At 33.1% G+C, this 22,559-nt stretch overlaps 1 protein-coding gene across 4 annotated transcripts; it reads left to right on the forward strand.

The window, feature by feature from the left end:
* Positions 1-12,353: 12,353 nt before the first annotated feature.
* On the forward strand, positions 12,354-15,045 carry LOC149148684 (gamma-tocopherol methyltransferase, chloroplastic-like). Of its 4 annotated transcripts, none has more exons than XM_089445444.1 (7): positions 12,354-12,680; positions 12,993-13,162; positions 13,444-13,548; positions 13,664-13,774; positions 14,190-14,282; positions 14,383-14,473; positions 14,731-15,045. In XM_089445444.1, exons 1-7 carry the CDS (start codon positions 12,467-12,469, stop codon positions 14,922-14,924), a joined length of 978 nt encoding a protein of 325 aa, XP_089301570.1. In that variant the 5' UTR covers positions 12,354-12,466; the 3' UTR covers positions 14,925-15,045. The 4 variants fall into 4 exon arrangements, with proteins under 4 accessions (XP_089301570.1, XP_089301571.1, XP_089301572.1 ...); XM_089445445.1 differs by having other exon boundaries at positions 12,357-12,680; positions 14,386-14,473; XM_089445446.1 differs by having other exon boundaries at positions 12,359-12,680; positions 14,756-15,045.
* Positions 15,046-22,559: the final 7,514 nt, after the last annotated feature.

Here is a 22,559-nt window from a genome sequence, read left to right on the forward strand (position 1 = left end):
GGGGGGGGGGGGGTGGGTGGACAAAATCAGTATAATACTATTTATTATGTATTTAGGCATTCAAGCACCATAAAAAATCAATTTGATAAGTTGAACATGAAAAAAAATATATACATGGAAACCATTTCTAGAGAAAGGCACAAAATTTATTTATGCAAATCCTTGTAGGAAACAACCAATGCATACAAACTTTGTAGCAACATCCTATTGTTACACACTTTGTATGCACCAACCTATAGGAGATGCAAATCCCATTTACTTCCTTGTAGGAACCAACTTATATTAGACATGAATCCCCTTTGTTTCTTTGTACCTTTGTTTCTTTGTAGGAACCAACATACATGAGACACCATTCTCCTCTGAACTCTACTCTATAATTTGTTCTACTAAGGTCCCCTCTAATTTTCTAAATTTGTATAGTCACATCATGCTTTTCTGCTTTTAACTAGGAACGTACCTTAATTCGAACCTCTGAAATCACATGTTCTATTATATGAATCTATTTAATCACTTCTCATTAAAGAATTGTGCTTTAGCAACGTAACGCTATGATTTGACACTATGTTCAATCGAAATTTTAGAACTATGCTTTACCACCATGACACATTTACAATTTGATGCTTCCTTTAAAACATATATCAAAATTTGGTGCTTATAATACTTAGTGCTTACTATCAATAGTGTGCAATAAATGATATGTTATATTCCACCTGTAACTCAAAGCTATATCATAGCACATACTATAATATCGAGATATTAGTATAGATCCTAAAAATCATTAACATAGAAAATACAAACAAAAAACCTTCATTTCAATCACTGATATGGGAATTCTTTCTCTGAGTTGTCTTTGATTTATATGAAAGCTAAAATCAAGGTCTACCGGGATATCTAATACTAGAGGGTTGGAAAGTCACTCACATCATAAATATCTTGGTATAAAAAATCCCAATGTGATATAAGTAAACTATTAATAAATTTTTTGTCATATGTTATGATAGGGGTGCTAGGGATTTCCAAACCTAAATTTCACTTTATCTGAGAATATTAAAAATCCATCTTAAAAAATTTAACACTAAAAATACCCACAGAAAAGGACTTATGGGGCCTGAATGTTGACAAATGTTCATGCCTCTTATTGTTAGATTTCATATTAGATAATGGACTTGGAAACAAGGATATTAGCATATCAAAGGTTCCATTAGTAATTCAAAATCTCACGGAAGTTGATATGTTGATGAATTTAAGTTCCCAACAGTTAAAATCAAATGCATATATAACTAAGCACTAATACCGGGTTCTTGAACTCATGTCAATGAATTTTGAGCCTTTGCGAAAAGTTAGAAAATAAAAAATAAAAAAATAGAAATATATATATATATATATATATATATATATATATATATATATATATATATATATATATATATAATATATATATAAATATATATATATATAAATATATATATCAAATATATAATTAAAAATTGAAAAAAATATTAGAAAAAATTAAATCAAATATAAAATTAAATGAAAAACAGAAATGAAAATAAAAATGAAGAGTTAAAAAAACATATTCTAATGGTGGGCATTAGTAGTAGAGGTGCGTGATATTGAGAATTGTCTCACGACCCACATGGTGGCCACAACGTTGTAATGTGGACTGCAGGGGCAATGCTCAACATCCCACTTGCACCAACAACCTTTGTTGGAATATTTTTTTCATATTTTTTTAATTTTTATTTCTATTTTTTGCCTATCGAGGTGATTACCAATGAATTGAGCTAGGTTGGGGGATGAGAAAACCACCCCTCATATGAGAGGAAAATAAATGTATGGTGGCTTTTCCAGTCCCATTCATGCACAAGCATGTGAACCTTAGATATGAAGACAACCATGAAATACGTCCCTCGAAATTTCAGTTTGGGCTTTTATACTCGGTTGTAGCATCAAAGTGAGGGGAAAAAGACTAATTCCTTTCTAAACGAGGGAAGGCTCAAGGAAACTGTGAGAATTGGGGAGCCTGCACATGAGCGATTCATGATAATTCTGGTAGTTTTTTCTTTTTCCATTCGTAGTGCATTTTATTCAAAAACATACCTCAACTTCGATTTATTTCTAATTTTCTTGGGTGTGTGCTCTGCATCAGAGTTAAGGAGAACTGGGAGTTTTGAGGTAGTAGAGAGGGTTGGTTGCACTGTGGTAGAAGGATGATGTCATATAGGATCTCCTTAAGTAATAGTTTTGTCGGTGTCTACTCCAGCCATTTAGTCTTAAATACCTGACTCTACAATGGTCACTCAGTGCTTTGTAAATCTTAACTCCTTTCTAAGCACTGTTAATTTTTGTATCAATTATTTCGCTAGTTTCCGGTTTTTGTGTGTGGGTGGTCTTCTATGTTTATGGGCTCCTGACAAACTATTCAAACATGGTAGCTTGCATATGCCTTTTCCTTATGGAAAACCTTTTATCTTGTTAACTATCAATTATCCTATTCAACGTCAGCTCTCTCACAACTACCTACTGCATCTATTCCTACATCTAGCTTTGGTTTACCTTTCTACTCATATCATTGTGTTGTGAATAGCTTTGGTTTATCGTTTCCTTCAAACCCATACCACTAGAAATTTCTCTATGGACCCATAGTGTAAGACCCTTCTGTTAAGAATGGAAAGACACAAAATTTGTAACTGACATGGAGGGTGAGGCCATGATACCTAACATCAGAACCACACCCAAAATTAGGGCCCAGAAGCTGTTAACACCTATCATTTGGTCATCCCTCCTAAAACTCGTAATGAGGTTTGTCAATTAGAATCCCTTGCTATTAGAGACAAAAAAACATTTGTTGACTTGAAAATACCAGATGAAGCTTCAATCTCGGTTCTTAACACTAACTTCACACAATTGGAAGAAGTAAATAATACCTCAATGCACTGTCTCTTTATTTGTAGATGAAGACCCCGTTGGGAAAGATATTAAAAGATAAAAAATAAGAAAGGTATAATATATTTGCAAGTTTGGAAAATATCGAGCATAAATAAAGAAACCAACATGAATGCTTGGAAAGACTGGATGTCAAGCTAGCTCATATATAGGGACACTTGTAGTGTGATCTTGATTGCCCAACTCCTTTAGGTTCCAGTGCTAAAGACCCGACACCTAGCACCTCCTTATACTCTTCATTATCTAGAATGTTATCTTGTATTTTTTTGTATTAGAATATTGTAGTAGAAATGTTAATTTTGTTAAGATTGTTAAAGTTGCTAACATTTTCGAAAAATTATTCAATCAATAGAAGGCTAAAAATATCTAATTTTTGAAACCACCTACATGGAACCATGTTTAATGTAGTTGGTTTTTTGATGTGCTTGGTTTTTATGATATTCTAAGACAAAATAAATTTAATTTAACATATTAATAATATTAATAATTTTTTTTTGTTTTTAAAATTTTTAGTTTATATATATATATATATATATTCAAATGAATAATTTCTTTTTGAATTTTTTTATTTTAAATTCCTTACCATCTATTTTTATTTTATTTTTTTAATTTATTTCAATGTTTTTTTCTAATCAACTAGTTTAACTTTCATTTCATTTATTTATTTTTATTTCAAAGAAATATGCATGATATTTTTATTCAAAAAAGAAAGTTGAGAATTGACCTAAAATTGTTACATTTATTCAAAATTACCAATATTGTTTGTAGGATTGAGATTGAGCATAATGGCTCAATCCAATCCATGAAGTGATTTCCTCGTGATACGTAAAATTTAGTCTTGTTTCAAGTAAAAATTCCAAAACAATCCAAATATCTAGATACATTTACATTCCATTTTTCACTATTTATTTAATTTTGACTCACTTCTTAGTTTCCTTGGCAAAATATTTTTTTTCCTTCTTCCCCACTTGAATCCAATCAAAATTTTCTATTGTATTTGATGTATAACCCTTCGATGAGTGACCATTGCTAGTTTTCATTTCTTGCTTATTCACCACTTCCCAAGAAGTTTCTTTTCTAACTATTTTCCTTGAGGATTCAAAGGAGATCCAACTTTCCCTAAAGTACATTGAGTTACCACTATTGTTGAATTGAAAGGATCCCCATATGCATCTTCCTAATTGGTGTTTGTTTACTTCAATGAATCTTCTTTCATAATATTTTTTTCTTGTTTTTTCTTTTCTTCTTTCTTACTTTGAGACTCTTCTTCTTCATATACCATGTAATGTTCGCTCTTATCTCCTTCCCATTTGGACTTGTACTTAATTTTCTAGACTTTATTGTTATGCAAAAGCTTTGGGCAATTTTTGATTACATGCCATGTTTCATAATGTGGATGACATCTAAATGAAACATTTTTATAATCCAATTTCTGAACCCACACATAGTCTGGCGCTGTTAAATTAATCTTAGTAGGAAAATACTTGTTGAAATCTATTTCAACACATATTTGAGCATAAGTGAATTCCCTAATGCATTACCAATAGAAAGTAACATTGAGAGGTTCCAAAGATGCGGAGGAAGGTTAGAGAGCCTTACCAAAAAAGGCAGCGAAATTAACTTTGTAATGAGATCAAAACTAAAGGACTAAAACTACATGAAAATACAAACACTACCAAAAGAAATTAAATTTTAAATTCCTTAAAATCTAACTTATTTTATTTTATTTATTTCCACGGTTTTTTTCTAATCAGTTTGTTTAACATTCATTTTTCTAAACAACAATATGATGCTGGAGGCAGTTGTTTTGAATATTAAATTCAGTTTAGTGGAGTTACTAGAGAATTTTTTTTTTTATTATTAGTTGAATATGAAAGATTGGATCTCGATGTTGATGAATACGTTCTAGGAATAAATAATCGAGCCATTAACAACGCAATCCCCATTATAAATTGAGATGAATGTATAAACCTTTTGATGTGGTGTGCAATTCAGTTTGTTTGGTTATCTTGTGTTTGAATTCTGAGGAACAACTCACTCACTGTATTCATAATGTCGGGTAAGAATGGTGAGGTGAGCGTGGAGAAGTTGCATTCAGATGTTGCATAGTTCTACGATCAGTTCTCGGCCACGTGGGAGCAGGATCATGGGGAGCACTTACACGTCGGCTTCTATGGCGTACCTTCCCCGCCTATCAATCTTCTCGATGACAAAGTCGCTGCTGTCAGAACAGTGGAAGAGGCTCTCAAATTAGCCACCATTTCTGGTTGGAAGTACCCATAACAATTTTCGTATCATCGACCTTTGGTTTTTTATACAAGTATTGACTTTATTTTAAAGATTTGTTTTATAGGGTTGAATTTATTTAGATCGTAAATTTTGGGAATATTTCGCAATTTAATGCACGACAAGAAGATTGTTTGACTTTGCTGTAGAATCTAAATAAAGATGCCTATTTCTAAAATATAGAATCTAAATAAAGATGCCTATAATAATAATTAAGGATGCCATCATGAGAGTGATGGATTTTTTTTTGTGATAGTTAAGGATGCCCATCTTACAATGATCCTAGTTTGATTGATTGTATTTTTGGGTAGTTGGTTTATGGATTTGTCTTCGTGTTAGTTAGCTAGGTTTTTATATTTCTTAGTAATATTAAGTTTTATAATGTTGTGGTTGATCATATTGAGTTTAATATTATGGTATTGGACTAGTATAAAAAATTATTTAATATTGCATTGTGACAAATATTATTGTAATATGACAATCAATCTAACAATTATTATCACAATATTATATTATCTTGTAATTTACTTAACATCAAATTGCAAAATTACAAAATTAGGGTTTAATATAGTGTTTATTATTAGGATTTGATATTGGCTCTATAATATGGGGTGTATAATGTTCGGTATAATATTAGGATTTATCATATTGTGTTTAATATTAACGTTTACAATATTGGTACAATATTGTGTTTATAATATTTGGGTCAATATTAGGGTTTAATGTTGGGTTTAATATTAGATTTTATAATGTTGGGCTTATAATATTAGCTACAAAAATATATCCAACATCACATTATGACAAACATTGTTGCAAGGTGACAATCAATGTGTCAATCGTTATCGCAATGTCACATTACATTGCAATTAATTCAACCTTGCTTTGCAACATTGCAAAATTATGGTTGAATATTAGGGTTTATAATATTGCGCTTAATATTTGCAATTTATTCAATCTCACATTCAAAATTATGGTTGCATATTAGGGTTTATAATATTGCGCTTAATATTAGAGTTTATAATGTAGGATTTAATATTGAGTTTTATAATGGTGGGTTTAATATTAGGGTTTGATATTAGAATTATAATATTGAATTAACATTAGGGTTTATAACATTGGGTTTGATATTAGGGATTAATATTGTGATGTTGGAATGGTACAAAAAACTATCGAACATCTCATTGTGAGAAACATTGTTCCAATATCACGATCAATGTGAAAATCATTCTTACAATATTACATTACATTGCAATTTCTTCAATGTTGCAATGCACCATTACAAAATTAGGGTTTATGTTATAGTGTTTAATATTGGGTTGATAATATTAGGTTTAATATTAGGTTTTACAATGTTGGGATTATAATATTAAGGTTTATAATATTGGATATATAAATATATCCAGCATTGTGTTGTGATAAACATTGTCACAATGTGGCAATCATTCTCACAATGTTACACTACGTTGTAATTTATTCAATGTTGCATTGCAACATTACAAAATTATGGTTTATAATAGTAGAATATTAGGGTTTATAATGGAGGGTTCAATATTAGGGTTTAATGTTTGGATTATAATATTGGGTTTAATATTAGGTTTATAATTGTTGGAAATAATACATATTTGTAGGAGCTTTTATAAAGTTTGTTTAAAGTGATTTATTGAAAAGTGAGTTTTAGGGCTTTCCAAAGTTCATCGGTATACAAACATATTTTGGTATTTTGTTAAGCATGATAGTGTTTTGGGTGAAGATTGTGCTTTATGGGAGCGCATATTGAAAATCATAGCTTTTTTCGGGAGCGATATGGAAGAAAGCCTCATGAAAACATGGAAAGAGCTATAAGACATAGGAAAGCAACAGTCATGGGTCGCAAAGCGAGACTGAAGAAGATTAAGAAAAGAAATCGCAACAAAGAGGCAAAGATCGTGGCCATGTTTAGAGAAGTTTAGGTTAGAGCTGAGGAACTGAGAAGTCTAGCAGAAGATGGAGAAAAGATCGAGGGTGATTGATGTAGCTATGATCTACTACCACCACCTATGTTTACTAGTAAATATTTTGAATTTTGGGTTATCAAAATGCTAAATTTTCTTTGAGCTAAGGAGTTAATTGAGTATCAGTCTAATAAACCATATGATGAAGTATGCAATTATTTAGTATTGACTTTTATAAAACAAACATTGGATGAGAAGTTTTTGTGGAAGGTGGCAAAAGCTACAACCTCCAAGGAAGTATGGAAGATCCTGGAAGCAAAATTTAGTGCAAGGGGGGTAATGAAGTCGAAGATAGTAATGTTGTATATCCTATTGTAATAGTGCTTGAAGATGAAAATGAAGATGGTTTTGTACCAGTGAATTTACCGTGAGATGAAGATTTTGGTGGATCTCTCTTGAAAGTGGATCACAATGTTGATGGTGTGTTATCAACAGGAGTTGATTTTGGCATAGATAATGTTTCCAATAGAGAAGCATCTTATTCAATGGATCCAACAATTGAAATTGCTAATGTTAACTTTGATGAAGAACAATTCACTAGTGATGAGTGGTTGCAGGTGATGCAATAGAAACATCTTATTGATATGCTATTATTTGGCGAGAGAAACCCACTTGTGTCTAGAAGCCAAGTGGAAGAAAACCTATTTGCAAAAGAAGAGGTGAAGAATCAAGATTATGAGGCATCGATAGAGTCAAAGAAGGAAGAAGAGAAGAAAGATCTCATTCCAAAGCATAATTCACATAACCAATATGGTTCTAAAGATTTTTTTCTATATAAAGTTAACATTGATTTTGTGTGTGCACATGTTATAAGCAACCGAGATGAAATAACAAAATTTGAAGAAGAATTTAAGTTCCTTGAAGCATGACTTGAAACACCGTGTGTTGATGATGTTTGCATAGAAGTTACAACAATGAATATTGAAGATAACATGGATGATGTTGAAAAGGAAAATTTCAATGAAATTTTCGTGTATTGGAGTCCTGAAGAGATAAAATTCTATTATGAACTTATGTTGCAGTGAATCTATAATAAGAAGATTGATGATAAAGAACAAACTATAGTGGATGAGATGTGGCAGTAGTCCACATACAAGCTAATTTTTAAAGAGGTAAAGGACATCCATGGAGAGCCTGAAATGAATTTCTATGTTTTTATGGTAAACAAAGATATCGCGATGTAAGAGATGCAACATCAAATGAAGAAACTGAAGTTTAGAACCTACAACAAAAAGGAAAAGATGAAACAATTAAGAGGATACAAAATCTAGAAGAAAAGGAAAAAGAAACCTAACTAAAGAGATGATATCAAAGTTTTTGAGTCATTGTAAGCCTAGCTGAGACATAGACCAATAGACATGTTTAAGTGATGGTTAAGTTGTCAGTCATAATTAAGGGGGAGTGTTGGAAATAATTACTGCTTGTCAAGTAACCGAATGGCTCTTGCACCTTGTGATCGCCATGACCAGTCCAATGTGGAAGAGGCACCACTGCCATACCTATAGAGCTTTGAAGAGACATCACCGCGATGACCCTTCCAACATGAAGATGTAATTAACTAACTTTTTTTCTATATAAATGTAGATGAGGCATAATAGAGATAGCATGGTCACAGTTGTAACGCAACTGTAGCTATAAATTATTCATGTTAGTGTTTTAGGCTCATTACTCTTCTTGAGATTATGCATTTCATTTTTGTTAGCAGTCGTAGCTGAGTGTTTGAGTTATCTACTCAGTGTTTTGATCTTATGTTCAAGTATGGTTTTTCTTAGCAGCATAGCTGCCTGTTTTTTCTACGTCGTGTTGTACTTTGTTCAATTCATTCAATAATATTAGGTCTATAATATTATTGTTTATAATATGGGGTTTCATATTTGGGTTTATAATACTGAATTTAATATGATGGTTTATAAAATTGAGTTTAATAATAGGATTTATAATATTGTGACATTGGAATGGTATAAGAATCTATCTAATGTCACATTGTGACAACAAATGTGATAATCATTGTCACAATGTTACATTACATCACAATTTATTCAACGTCATGTTACAACATTACAACATTAGGGTTTAAATTTAGGTTTTATAATATTGAGTTTTATATTAGGGTTTGTAATGTTGCATTTAATATTAGGGCTTAAGGTTGTGTTTATAATATTGAGTTTAATATTATGTTTTAATATTGAGTTTATAATATTGGATTTAATAATGGATTTGTAATATTGGGTTTAATATTGGGTATAATATTAGGGTTTTATATTGGGTTTAATATTAGTATTTATAATATTACGGTTAGTACTATGGTTTAATATTGGGTTTAAAATTGGGGTTTATGATATTATGTTTAATATTATGTTTTATAATATTAGGTTTAATATTAAAGTTTTAATGATAACATGCACACGTCTCGATAGAGTGGTCTTCAGTGTTATCTTGACCAGTGATCAGCTATGAAATATGATCTAGGTATAGATCAATGTTTTTTTCAAGAATAATTAGGGTTACTAGAATAAAACAAACTAAGGTTGCAAAAACAAAAGATTATGGCTAAAAACTAGGCTTTCAATGTTAATTGAAACTTACTCAGTTAAATATTTAACTTATAGTCATATTAAAACCCTAATATTAAAATACAATATTATAAAAACTAATTATTACTTATATAAATATTATAATAATATAATGTCTATGGATAGTAGTACAATTGGCAAAAACACATGTTGGGAAGCTTTTGTGTATCTAGAATATATTATAATTATATAATAACCAATATCAATATTAAATCTAAACTATAAACCAAATAATTACTTTATGTATGCGTATCGAAATATATGTTGCTTATATAAATTTAAAAAAATATGGTAATAAAAACATAAAAAAAATTACATATTAAAAAAATTAGAATACATTTATTATTATAATTTTTATATTAAATTTAATTTAATTAAATAACATAATAATTTAATATAATAAAATAACCTTATTATCAAATGTATAATGTATATAGATAACAATGTTGAAATATAGAGATCAGTCATAATTGTTGGTTAAATAAAAATTGTTTTAAACATCTATACTTTTCATAAATGTTATGAATCAATTTTTTGGAACGCAGAATGACATTTGATAATGGATTTGTATTCCGTGGGCTTTTACTCATCTTTTAATTAACCTAGAACTTTTAAAAAATTCTCACAACCACTTGATTTATCAAAATTTGGGATAAAATTTTTAACATGGAAACAATTTTTTTAACTCATAATGTCTTTAGAGTGACTATTTCTTTCTAGGGTAGAATTGCATTCATGGGGACTTTTGTTATCTCTTGACTAACCTAAAACTTTTAAAATACTCATAACCACTTGATTAGAAATTATCGAACACCCATTATATTTTTTCCAGTGGGGGAGAAACTCCCCGCTGAAGAATCATGATACAACAAATGTCGCCGAAGCTAGCAGATAAGCAGACAGATTTTTTACAACTTTTTTCAGTGAGGGGAAACTCCCCGCTGAAGAATCATGATACAACAAATGTCGCCGTAGCGAGCAGATAAGCAGACAGATTTTTTACAAATACCGCCGTAGCGTGAAGAAATACTATCACAAAACAGATTTTTACAAATACCGCCATAGCTTGAAGAGATACCATCCCGGAGGATTTGAATGCGGCGGGGGTGCGAAAGCCAACCACACCAGCCACCACATCGTGCACTCACTTCCAATCTTCTTGTTTTAAATATCAAATAATGGACAGTTCGGCAAGATATTATAATGTTCTTTGGCCATTATTGTTTGAAAGGGGATGAATGGTCGTAATCGCTCCTTCAAGATTGATCGACATAGACAATGTACCTAACTTTGTTATTTTTTTAACTCTTGATAGTGCTTTTGACATGACCTTTCATTGGAATATGGTCACTGAGGATCATAACCAGACTGTCCGACTGAAAGATACATCTCATGAGTACAGCAAACTACATACATCTCATTAATCATCGGGGCATTGGGTGATCACTGCGACTTTGGAGGTCGTAACATAAAACCTAGTGATAGAAAGAACGTCTGAATTTCTTTTGAATTCCAGAATGTAGTTATAATGAATTTGGTGTAAGAAAACTTTTTACATCCCAACGCAAGAAGATTTTGAGATTTATTTTAAGATTAAAAATGTATTCTACATAATTTTATATTCATTTGAATGAAATACGGTGCGTAAGTTTCCACAGGATTTAATTTAAACTGATTCATTCATGCACAAGATGGGCTAAAAAAATTAGTTTCTAAGGCTGTGTTCTAGGTTAGATAGGGAAAATTGTTCCCCAAAAATCCTATATTCTAATCTTGGACAAAACTATATATGCCTCTGAGCTGCTACAAACCTGATTTCTTCAGTAGACAAAAACATAAACATGTACATGAGCTAAAAATAGACCCACGACACAATCAGTCAAGCACATTTATCTATTATAAAATTATATCGTGTATTATAAAATTATATCGTGTATGCTATTGTTTTTTTTTAATTAAAATATCAAATTTTAGATTTCGATTTCTTAGTTAATGCCAAAACGATGACCTAGATTTCTTCGGAAGAAAGAGTTTCTCTTTGCTTTCACATCGAAGTATATTATACATTTTAGGTGGAGAAATATGTTGCATATCTGCGTGGGGGAGTATGCCAGTTCAGGAAATAGATAATTTATTTTACTAATCCTTGGGTCTGCTTCCAGCTAATTTATTTTACTAATCCCTGGATCTGCTTCCAGCACGACCCGCTTTGTTGTGATAGGATGATACAGAAATAACGTTGACCGTGAGCATTCTGTGGTGGCGGTGGACGTTATGGAGCTGATCTCGAAAATCGCGAAAACAGTAATATGATGGTGGAGGCAGGTGTACATATTTAATTCAGTTCAGTGGAGTTAGTAGAGAAAACATTATTTAATTATTAGTTGAATATGAAAGATTGGATCTTGATAATACGTTTTGGAATTATTTAATTATTAGTTGAATATGAAAGATTGGATCTTGATAATACGTTTTGGAACAAATAATCGACCCATTAACAACGTAATCCACCATTATAAATTGAGATGAATGTTTAAACCTTAATCGAGCCATTAAGGACGCAATCCGGCGTTATAAATAGAGATGAATGTATAAACCTTTTGATGTGGTGTGGAATTCAGTCTGCTGTGTTGTGTTGTGTTTGAATTCAGAGGAGTGACTGTATTCAGAATGTCGGGGGAGATTGGTGAGGTGAGAGTGGAGAAGCTGCCTTCGGATGTTGCGGAGTTCTACGATCAGTTCTCGGCTGCGTGGGAGCAGGATCGTGGGGAGCACTTACACGTCGGCTTCTACGACGTCCCTTCTCCGCCTGACAATCTTCTCGATGACAAAGCTTCCGCTGTCAGAATGGTGGAAGAGGCTCTCAAATTTGCCGCCATTTCTGGTTAGAAGTAGCCATAACATTTTTCATATCTAAGTATTGATGATTTGTTTTACAGTGTGTCGGGTATAAATTTTGGGGAATATTTCACAATTCGATGTACACAGCAAGATTGTCTGACTTTGCGATTGTTAATAAAGATGCCTATCATAATTAGGGATGCCATAATGATAGTGATGGATTGCCTCGGGGACTTGAGGATGTCCATCTTACAATGATAGTGATAGTTATATTATTTGTTTTTTGGGTAGTGAGTGATTGATAGTGAGATTTCGAGTGTTATTGGACGTGAATGTTTTGTTTGTTGTGTTGAAGAGGAGGAATCGAAATGGCCAAGGCGTGTGCTGGACGTGGGGTGTGGATTAGGAGGGAGTTCGAGGTATTTGAGTAGGAAGTATGGAGCCCATGTTGAGGGCATCACCATCAGCGAATGGCAGGTTGAAAGGGCCACCGCCCTTACTGCTGCCGAAGGTCTCAGCGATAAGGTATATGAAAATTTTCAACTAAAGGCTAACCTAATTACCATCGTAGTAAGGGAAATGCCCTAAAGGTTAACCTAATTAGCATCTAGGTTATCAAAGGAGACTGTTAACGGTAGACTTTGAGAATATTCTAAAATCTTAGGGAAGTGTGTAATAAAAATATTTCCTTATATGATAATTAATTGATCGTAAGAAAGAAATAACCACAACAAAAAATAATTTAAATCTTATAATTTCTTTTTTCTACACTGAAACTGTATTTTTATTTGCCAACGTTTACACAGGTTTCTTTTCAACTAGCTAATGCATTAGACCAGCCTTTCCCGGATGGGCAATTTGATCTGGTATGGGCAATGGAGAGTGGAGAGCACATGCCTGATAAAGAAAAGGTGAGATAAGATTAGTTTGTTTCTTGTTTTTTTCCAAGCATAAAATTTGTTACTATGCTTTATTATTCAATTCCGGACATAGAAAGTGATGTCTATGTCTCGATTTATTGAACAGTTTATGCAAGAGCTGGCGCGAGTAGTCGCTCCCGGTGGTTTGATAGTAATGACGACCTGCTGCCACAGAGACCTCTTGAAAGGGGAGACCTCTCTGCAGCCTAGTGAGCAGGTATATGGATAATCAACTGTGAAATATTGCATTTGCACTAAGGGCACTTGCAACTCTTTTTGAAGTTTAGCCTAATCAATTAAAATGTTGCAAGGCCACTTTGGGGAAAGGGTTCTTTAGTTTAGTTACAATCTACATGGTTGCAGCTAAGCCATGTGGATTGCAGTTATGCTATATGGGTCTACTTCGGGGTAAGCATCAATTGAAACCCATGTGAATATGAAGTTCCAGCAGACATTATGGGGCCCGCAATGGATGCAAAACTATTAAAAGCAGTCTGCAACAATTTAGAAAGGCTGGAAACCACTGAACGTACGTGCATGCATGTATAGCTAGCTGCATAAACTTTTTCAGGTCAGCGAGAGGCATGTTTAAGTGTCGCGCTCTGACATCACAAATTTTGAATTGACATCAGGAGCTCTTGGACAACATTAGTCGTGCATGTTGCCTTCCTGCTTGGTGTTCCACTGCTGACTATGTGAAGATGGCTCAAGCTTTGTCACTACAGGTGAACTCATAGTCTTGCCGTGAAACAAATCAAGTAAGACAGTTGATAATAAAAGAGACTGCACTTTGTACAGTTCTGATTAATTGAAGTTTTTATCCAGCAGAATATTAAAACTGCAGACTGGTCAGAAAATGTAGTTCCTTTTTTCTCGACAATAATAGACAAACTAACTCCCGTTCTCCAACAAGCTGGTAAGGTTCCTTTTACTCTAATCTGCTACGATTGACGGTCCTCACTTTCCTTTTGTTTCTTGGTACGTTTTATTTTTTATTAAATAGATTAAGATAAGAAGATAATCTCATTCATGTCTACAAATAATCAAAAGAAGGATTCAGTTACCTAAAGATCTCAGTTTGATGTTGGCTGATATACTTAGTCGATAATTGAAATTTGGATTACTTTTCTGATTATTAGATTGCCCTGAATTTAACACTTGATTATCGTTCAGTAATTTGGTTTGGCTTCTTCGACAGCATTCAAGGCTATGAAAGGTGCAACTCCTATTCATCTATGGCTGGACGGCTTCAAACAGGAACTAGTAAAATATGCAGTTATCACTGCTCAGAAGCCTGCATGAAGAACTTCCAAAATAGTACTATAAGCAAAATAAAGTTATTCCAAACGTTCGTTTTGATTGTATGAAAATCCTTAGTTGACAGTTCCAGAGGTAGAGTGATTTAAAACTATATTACTGGAAGTAATTGTATATATGCGTGGTTTGACTTACAAGTAATTTTCTGAAGTATGTGCATGGTTTGACTTATAGTTTTGTTAATTGTGTAACCACATGATCTATATTTCAAGTTTATTTTCGGAGTAGTGGTACGTCTGGCGTAGAACGTAATGTAAAATGTGAGTATTGATTCACAAGGGTATTGTTGTGTAATAAAATTGGTAAGTATGAGAGAATATTGATTCACAAGGTATTGTTATGTCATAAAATTGACGAATGTGTAAGTGTGCTTGTCTCTGGAGTACGGTAAAATGGCTTTCTAAACTTACATGAGTTTTTTTAATGAGAGTTTTAGTTTTTTATTTTTTTATTTTTTTTAAAGTAGTTTAGTTTTTTTTTTAATTTTAAATTTTGTGAAAAAGTTGCTATTTCATTTTGATTTTTTGTTTTTTAAAATATATAAATAAATTTGATATTAAATTATTTTTTAGACATTCATATTATGCAAAATTTACGAAGAAAATTTATAATTTCAATAATTTTCTATTTAATTTCCTACCAATTTAACAAAAAAAATTGTATAAAAAGCCTCAAAATTTATAACAGTATAAGTACACCATTCTAAAAAGTTTTATCAAGTATCTAAAATAAAATTCGCAAAATTTAATAAAATATGGTTAAATTTGATAACTCAAAATTATTATTTTATTTTTTAACTAATTTTTTTAAACCTAAAAGCCCATAAAAGAATAATTAGGAAAATAAAGATAAAGAAATTTTAGACTATTTTTTAAATAAATCCTGCAATTATAATTAATAGTGAACTAATCATTCGTGATACTAGTTTTAATTTTAAAATGATTAACAAAGTATCTAAACCAGCGTGTATTTGAAGTGATGCTTTATATTGATTCGTTAATACTTCAAAACCCGAAAAGAGTTTGGTTCCTTGCAGGGATCCTTTTAATTTAATAAAAGATGTAAACCAAATCATATATTGGGTAAAGATTAAAAACTAAAGATATAAATATTATTTGTTTTAATAAATATTATATATATTCACAATTAAAACAAACATTATTATTTTAATCATGATATTTTTGGGTTGTAACTAAGGTACTTCATAGATTAGATAGCTGTTTTTTCATGAATGAGAAATTTTATCATGTCACATTTGACTGGTAAATTATTTATATATATATATATATTTGTTTGTTTGTTTGTTTGTTTATTTATTTATGATTGAAAATGGATTTGTTTTGGATTATAAATTTCAACTTCTTTCACACCACTTAAACCTAAAATCTACCATATTTACAAATTATTCTACCATATTTACAAATTCTTTATTAGTTGTTGAATATTTGATTTATAGTCTTTTATTAAGGAAATGCCCATTTACATTAAGTTGATATATATTTAATATATTTAAATTTATTATTATTAATTAAGTTGAATATATAATTTATTTATATTTATTATAAATTTTAAAATAATAAATTTTATGTATTTTTAAAAATATATATATATATAATTTAAATATTAATTTATTATTTATTAATAATCATCATATTAATATTAAAAATAAATAAAAATGAAAATTTTGAATATTAATGATCCTAGAATAATGAGAAGACTTGTCTTATGTACACGGCTTCATTTCTAACCTTGAAGTTTCTTAACTAACAAAAAAAATTAAATGTGAATTAATACAATGGTCAATTTTTATGGATAAAAGTGATATATGTAGTTAAGATATCTTAAGCACAAAAACATTAGAAAGAATAATTTAGATGATGAAATGTTAAAAGATAAAGCAAGTGGGTCAATTTTTCATTTCTTACTAAAGTCTTAATATTCCAAATTCTAAATCCTAAAAGACCAAAATTGTTTCCAACCCAAGATGTCAATTAACTAAATGAACATAGTGGTAGGAGTTTTTGTTTGACTAGACATCTAAATCCTAGTCATGGATGTTAACTAAATGTATTACATGGCTATGTCAATGGACATCGAACCATTTAGTTTCAATGTTTTTTTTCTCTTTTTTATGAAGTAAAAATTTAATCTAGAGAGATTCGGTTCACTAGAGCCTTACGTTAGGAATTAGTTCCTACTTCTTAGGCACCTGTTCTAACTTCCTTAGATGTGTGAAAAGTATATATATTTTTGATTGTAAGATGATTGAGGTAGAGCGTTCTACCAGAGGTAGTTTCCAGGTGGAGCTCCTCACTTGTGAGCTACCCAGTTTATCAATAAAGTTGATTCTTCAATTTTTTAACATGGTATCAGAGGTGCAGGTTTGAGAGGACCTCCGAATCCCTAAGTGGGGAGCTGGTGGGAAGAAAGTTGGCATGGTAAGGTGGAGTAGCAACACAATTTTTTTTTAAATTTCATTCACAGTTATCATCACTTTGCCTGAAATAAAATGAGTGATGATCATCGTGGATTTCAGATTGACAAACGTGATGATTGTTGATTTCCTTACATCGATTTTGTCCATCGCTGCCTATAATTGCGAATCGGAGAGGGAATATCATGATGGTTTGTTCCATTAGTGAGAGTCGTGCAAAGGAGCAGTGGATGTGGATTAACAACAGATCAAGTAGTTTTTTGATAGCCAACATAGTGGAGTCGTGGAGTGAGGTGTTGGAGCCTTCAAATGCCATCAATTTTTAACATCCGAGCATTTTTCCATGCAACGGAAGAGGAGCCCTGGTGGCCACACATTTGATCTGAGCATGAGTGAGTGTTGACGCAGTGGAAGAGAGGCCGAAAGCTGCATGGAAGGTTCTATATGTTAAGATCTACAGAGATTTGTTGGAGAAAGGACACTAACACGCCAGTGTGGAGGTCGAGGTTGCTGCATGCATGCCTAGCTGGTGTAGGTGCAATGAAAGTGTTGGTGGCCATGTTAGTTCGTGAGGTAAGAGGTGGTCATGAGGAAGTGTGCTGCTCCAAGGTGGAGGCCGAGGGTGGCCATTACATTCGCATCCCACCGTGATTGCCACTAGAGCATTGACACAGTGGTCTCATTCTGGCATCGACGCATTGGTCTCATTCCCGCATCGACATAATGGTCTCATTCACACAGAGCATATCTGTTGCAGGGAGAGAGGTCCGATTATGGAGGCCACGCCATGAAGATTAGTGTGGAGACTGCGTGTTGTGGTGGCGTAGTAGAGGCTGTGGATTGGTGGGTGAATGGTCCAAGATCAGTCGCTGCAGATCGATTGTTGCTTCGTGTTGGTGTGGAAGTCGAACTTGAGTCTGAGTTCAGAGAGATCTAGTTCGTGTACTGTCAGATCTGAATGAGAGGCAACGATTTTTATAGCCACAGAGAAGACCCTAACTTGCTTGAAATTTTTTTAGAGCGAATGGTGCGGTGAGCCAAATCTGAGGGCTTCTATGGATTGTAATATTTTTTTTTCAAATGTTTTGGGGAAAACTTGTTGAATACATTTAATAAGGGAACAGATATTTTTTTTTTTTTTTTAAATAAAGGAGCTCTTGGTTTTTTTAAATTCAATTGGGGCATGTTTTTTAAAATTGAATCTCAAGTTTGCGTTTTGAGATTTCTCTTCAGATCTGGGATAGATTTGGTTTTCATTTTCTGGAAGTCATTTTTTTTTTCTCAAAATGAACAATCAGATGGCAGAGGCCTATTTGAATGAGAGCAATAAGCTTGGTGGTTCCAATTACTCCAATTGGAAATTTAAGGTGCACACCCTGTTGGAGGGGCAAAACGCATGGGCAATTGCAACCAGTGTTGAGTTGAAGCCAACCCTAGCTACAGGTGGAACAAAAACAACAATCTAGGACTAGGAAAAGAGGGAGAACAAGGCAAAGGTGTTTCTCAAATTGTCTGTGAAAGATTGCATTATTCCTTATATTCGAGAATGTAAAGCTGCAACAAACATCTGGACAACTCTCAAAGACTTGTACGAGATCAAGAACACAAATTTCCTACTGTTTCTAAAGAGTAATATTCTCTCCATTAAAATGGAGGAGAATGAATCAATAGCAACGTTCATATCTCGTATCAAGGAGATTAAGTATAATCTAGTTGACATTGGCGAAACAGTACCAGACACTGATTTGGTCATGATTACCATGAATTATGACTGATGACTATCCGATGTTCATCACGGGTTGAATGCAAGATAAAAGGCCCCCAAGTTTGAAGGATTGAAATGGATCCTAATGCAAGAGGAGGAAAGGCAGATGACCCTAAAACCCTAGAGCTTAGATCTTACCTTAATGGCAAAGAAGAAGCCCTTCATAGGAAAGACAAATACAACACACAAAAGTGGAGGAACCCCACAAAGAAAGCCACCTCCATCTCAAGGTATGTTCCAAACAAAATTGATTCAGGACCAAAATGCTTTTATTGCAGTAAATTTGGTCATATGGCTAAACATTTCCCAAAGAAGAAGTTTGATGAAGGTCAACAGAGACAGAAGAAGCATTTAGGCCATCTAGCTGATGCAAATTAGAATTCAAATATCAAATTGTTCGTATCTGATTCTTCGTTGTTAGTTAAGGAGGATGAAGTAGAAATCTGGTTCGTGGACTCAGGAGCCTCCTCCCATAAAATAGGTAAGAGGCAATGGTTTAAAAATTTCAGAGAATCCAATACTGGTACGAAGGTCTACCTTGGAGACGATACATGGTATGAAATCAAGGGATATGGTGATGTCCCTATCATACTATTTGATGGAAACATTAGGCATATTCATGATGTTATGTATATACCCAGGATAAAAAAGAACCTGATTTATGTATCTAGAATAACAGATTAGGATCTTAAGGTAGAGTTCTTTAAATCTTATTGTGTAATTAAAGACATGCTGGATCGGATGAAGTCCATTGCAACAGGTGTACGTGTAGGAGGATTGTATAAACTGGATGTCAAGAGTGCATCACATCAAATGTTGGGATCATCAATCGTGTCTGCAGAGAATCTCTGACATTAGAGATTTCGGAATATAAACTTCAGTGACCTACTACTTCTTCAGAAAAAAGGTATGGTGAATGGTCTTCCTATTTTGAAGAGTATGCATGTTGACTGTGTTGGAAATAATATTGAGAGGGGGGCTGAATCAGTATTATGAGATCAATAATTTAATTTTCAAAATTGATTTGTATACGCTACTTCAGCTCAGTGAACTAGCATGTATACGTAACTATACTTAATGCAACCAGTGTATATGCAGAGATCTTTTGATTTACTCAAATTATCATGTATTGAACTTTAATCAGTATATTAGGAATTCATTAGATAGTGCAATAAAAGCAGAATAAAGCATCACACATAAGGAACACACATGAACACCAAGATATAAGGTGGAAACCCAATTTAGGTAAAAACCACCTGCTACTGTCGTCTCTGTCTTCTTTTAATAATAAGAAAATTCTGTTTACAATTTTTGTACTGGTGTAGTCTTATACCAGTACACAGGTTTCTACCTGCAGAAGGCTACAACCTTCTCTCATTCTCCAGCTTCTACTGGAAGGAAGCTACAACCCCCTAGCTCTTGTACTAGCTGATATGTTTACTAGTATGTAGGTGCCGGCCTACAGAAGGCTACAACCTTCTCTTTTCTTCCAAGGATCGTGTTTCATAAATTTTCAGACTGGATCCATCAACAACATCATTCAATCAACCACCACCAAATCAATCAATCACTTTGACAACCCATCGATCTGATCATTCAGAATGCTATCACCAAAATACAGTAACCAAAAACCAAGCCAAAACCCAGAACACTGCAACAACAAATAGAAGCAACTAAAACATATTTTATAAGGTATATGCTACTTCCATGTGTCAAACCTATGTGCATACGTACTTTCCTCAAAGCCAACAAGCGTATATATTTGCAAATATAAATTTAGAATTCTGTAACTATTCCAGACTTTAGTTATACCCAGATCATATCATTTACAGAATAATATATGCGTCAGTATTCAGATCTAGAATATTCATGAGCAACAACACATAATGATAGTTCATTTTACGCCTTAAGATCCTAATCCATCATTAGATCTAGTTCCTCATCATCCGCTAAGGTTCATCCTTGGTTCAGATCCAACAATGCACCATAACCCACTAACCTGCATACTAGATCTCACAATTCATCAGATATTTGATACTTGCACACCTTGGCCTTATGATCGTCTCCTCCTTTTATAGTTTTAGGCCATTCTCAATACAATGGACCAAAACCACTTAGGACCAATACCTTGGACCTAATACTTGGGGTCAATACCTCGGCCCAGATACCTTGGACCAATACCATGGATCAAAATACCATGGACCAAGTACTTCGGACCAAAAATTTAGTTTTCCAAGGTATACGCACTTTTCCTTCTGTGAAAATGCATGACTACGTATACGCGACTTGTATACAGTGAACCTGCATGTAAATGCAGCTTCGTCAATGGTGAACTTGCGCATACCTCCCTTTCTTCATTCTGTAATTCTTTGTTGTTTACCTACTATACAGTGATCTTTCATCTGAGTGAGTTGCCTTCTGAACTGATTCCTTGATAGTAAACACTACTATCATGCATTCTGTCACATCTGATATTTCTTCTGTAGATTCATCTAGTTACCATATACAAGTGAGTTGTTTTGCTACAAGTGGGTTGCCATCAAGTACAACACATACATCATAATGCCAACAATCTCCCCCTTTGGACTTGATGGCAACAAAAACCATACCAAGTCACTAACAACAAGCATACCAAGTCACTCTCCCCCTTTGACATCAAGGACAAAGGGTCATGCTCCCCCTGAGTGCATGCTGAATTCTTGATATGCTGAAGTGTGCTGATTGAGCTCCCATGATCAAGTCCATGCTCCCCCTGAGCATAAGTAAAGTCTACAAAAATATGTTCTAAAAGAAGAACATGACTCTGTACATACATCACATAATGACCTTCCTATCACCAATGACTCATACATGCATCCATCTCCCAACAAAGTGGGGATATACCAAATTTGTCTCATCCACCCAACCAAGTGGCGATATACCAATTGTTTATACATGTCAAAAATAAGAAACATTACATCATCCATCCCATGCATAGTGGGGTTACGAATTATGTCTTTTCATGACCTTTACAAACAAAGAACAAATATTTTAAACAAGACCATGATAGTCATCAACAACTATCATATGATTTGCACCATCAGCAGCATTATCCAGATCAACAACCTGTATATGTCCATTATTAGTTCTCAAAATATCATCAACCATGTTCTCCCCCTGAACCTGTTCCACCTGTTCACTGTCAGATCTAATCATTGCATATGTCAGTAAGAGATATCAAAGCATCATCATCAATCAGATATACATCAAGTGATCAACAACTTTATGAGGACCAATATATCAGCAGATTCAAACCATCATCAAACAAAGCAGATAATTGACAGAACCATAGTAGACCCCTTTTTTTGAGTCTGGCCCACTGCTTTTCTTCAAACCAACATATATGTGACTGTGCCCACAAAAACTCGCGTATGTACGTGGCTACGCTTCATGAAACTTGTGTATAACCACCTTTCTCTGAAAAGTAGGATTTAACAACAGGATGAT

The sequence above is a fragment of the Pinus tabuliformis genome, chromosome 9 (genome assembly GCF_031772625.1).
Source record: "Pinus tabuliformis cultivar Carrire ecotype Pingquan chromosome 9, CPIR1, whole genome shotgun sequence".
In the NCBI taxonomy this organism is placed as follows: Eukaryota; Viridiplantae; Streptophyta; class Pinopsida; order Pinales; family Pinaceae; genus Pinus; species Pinus tabuliformis.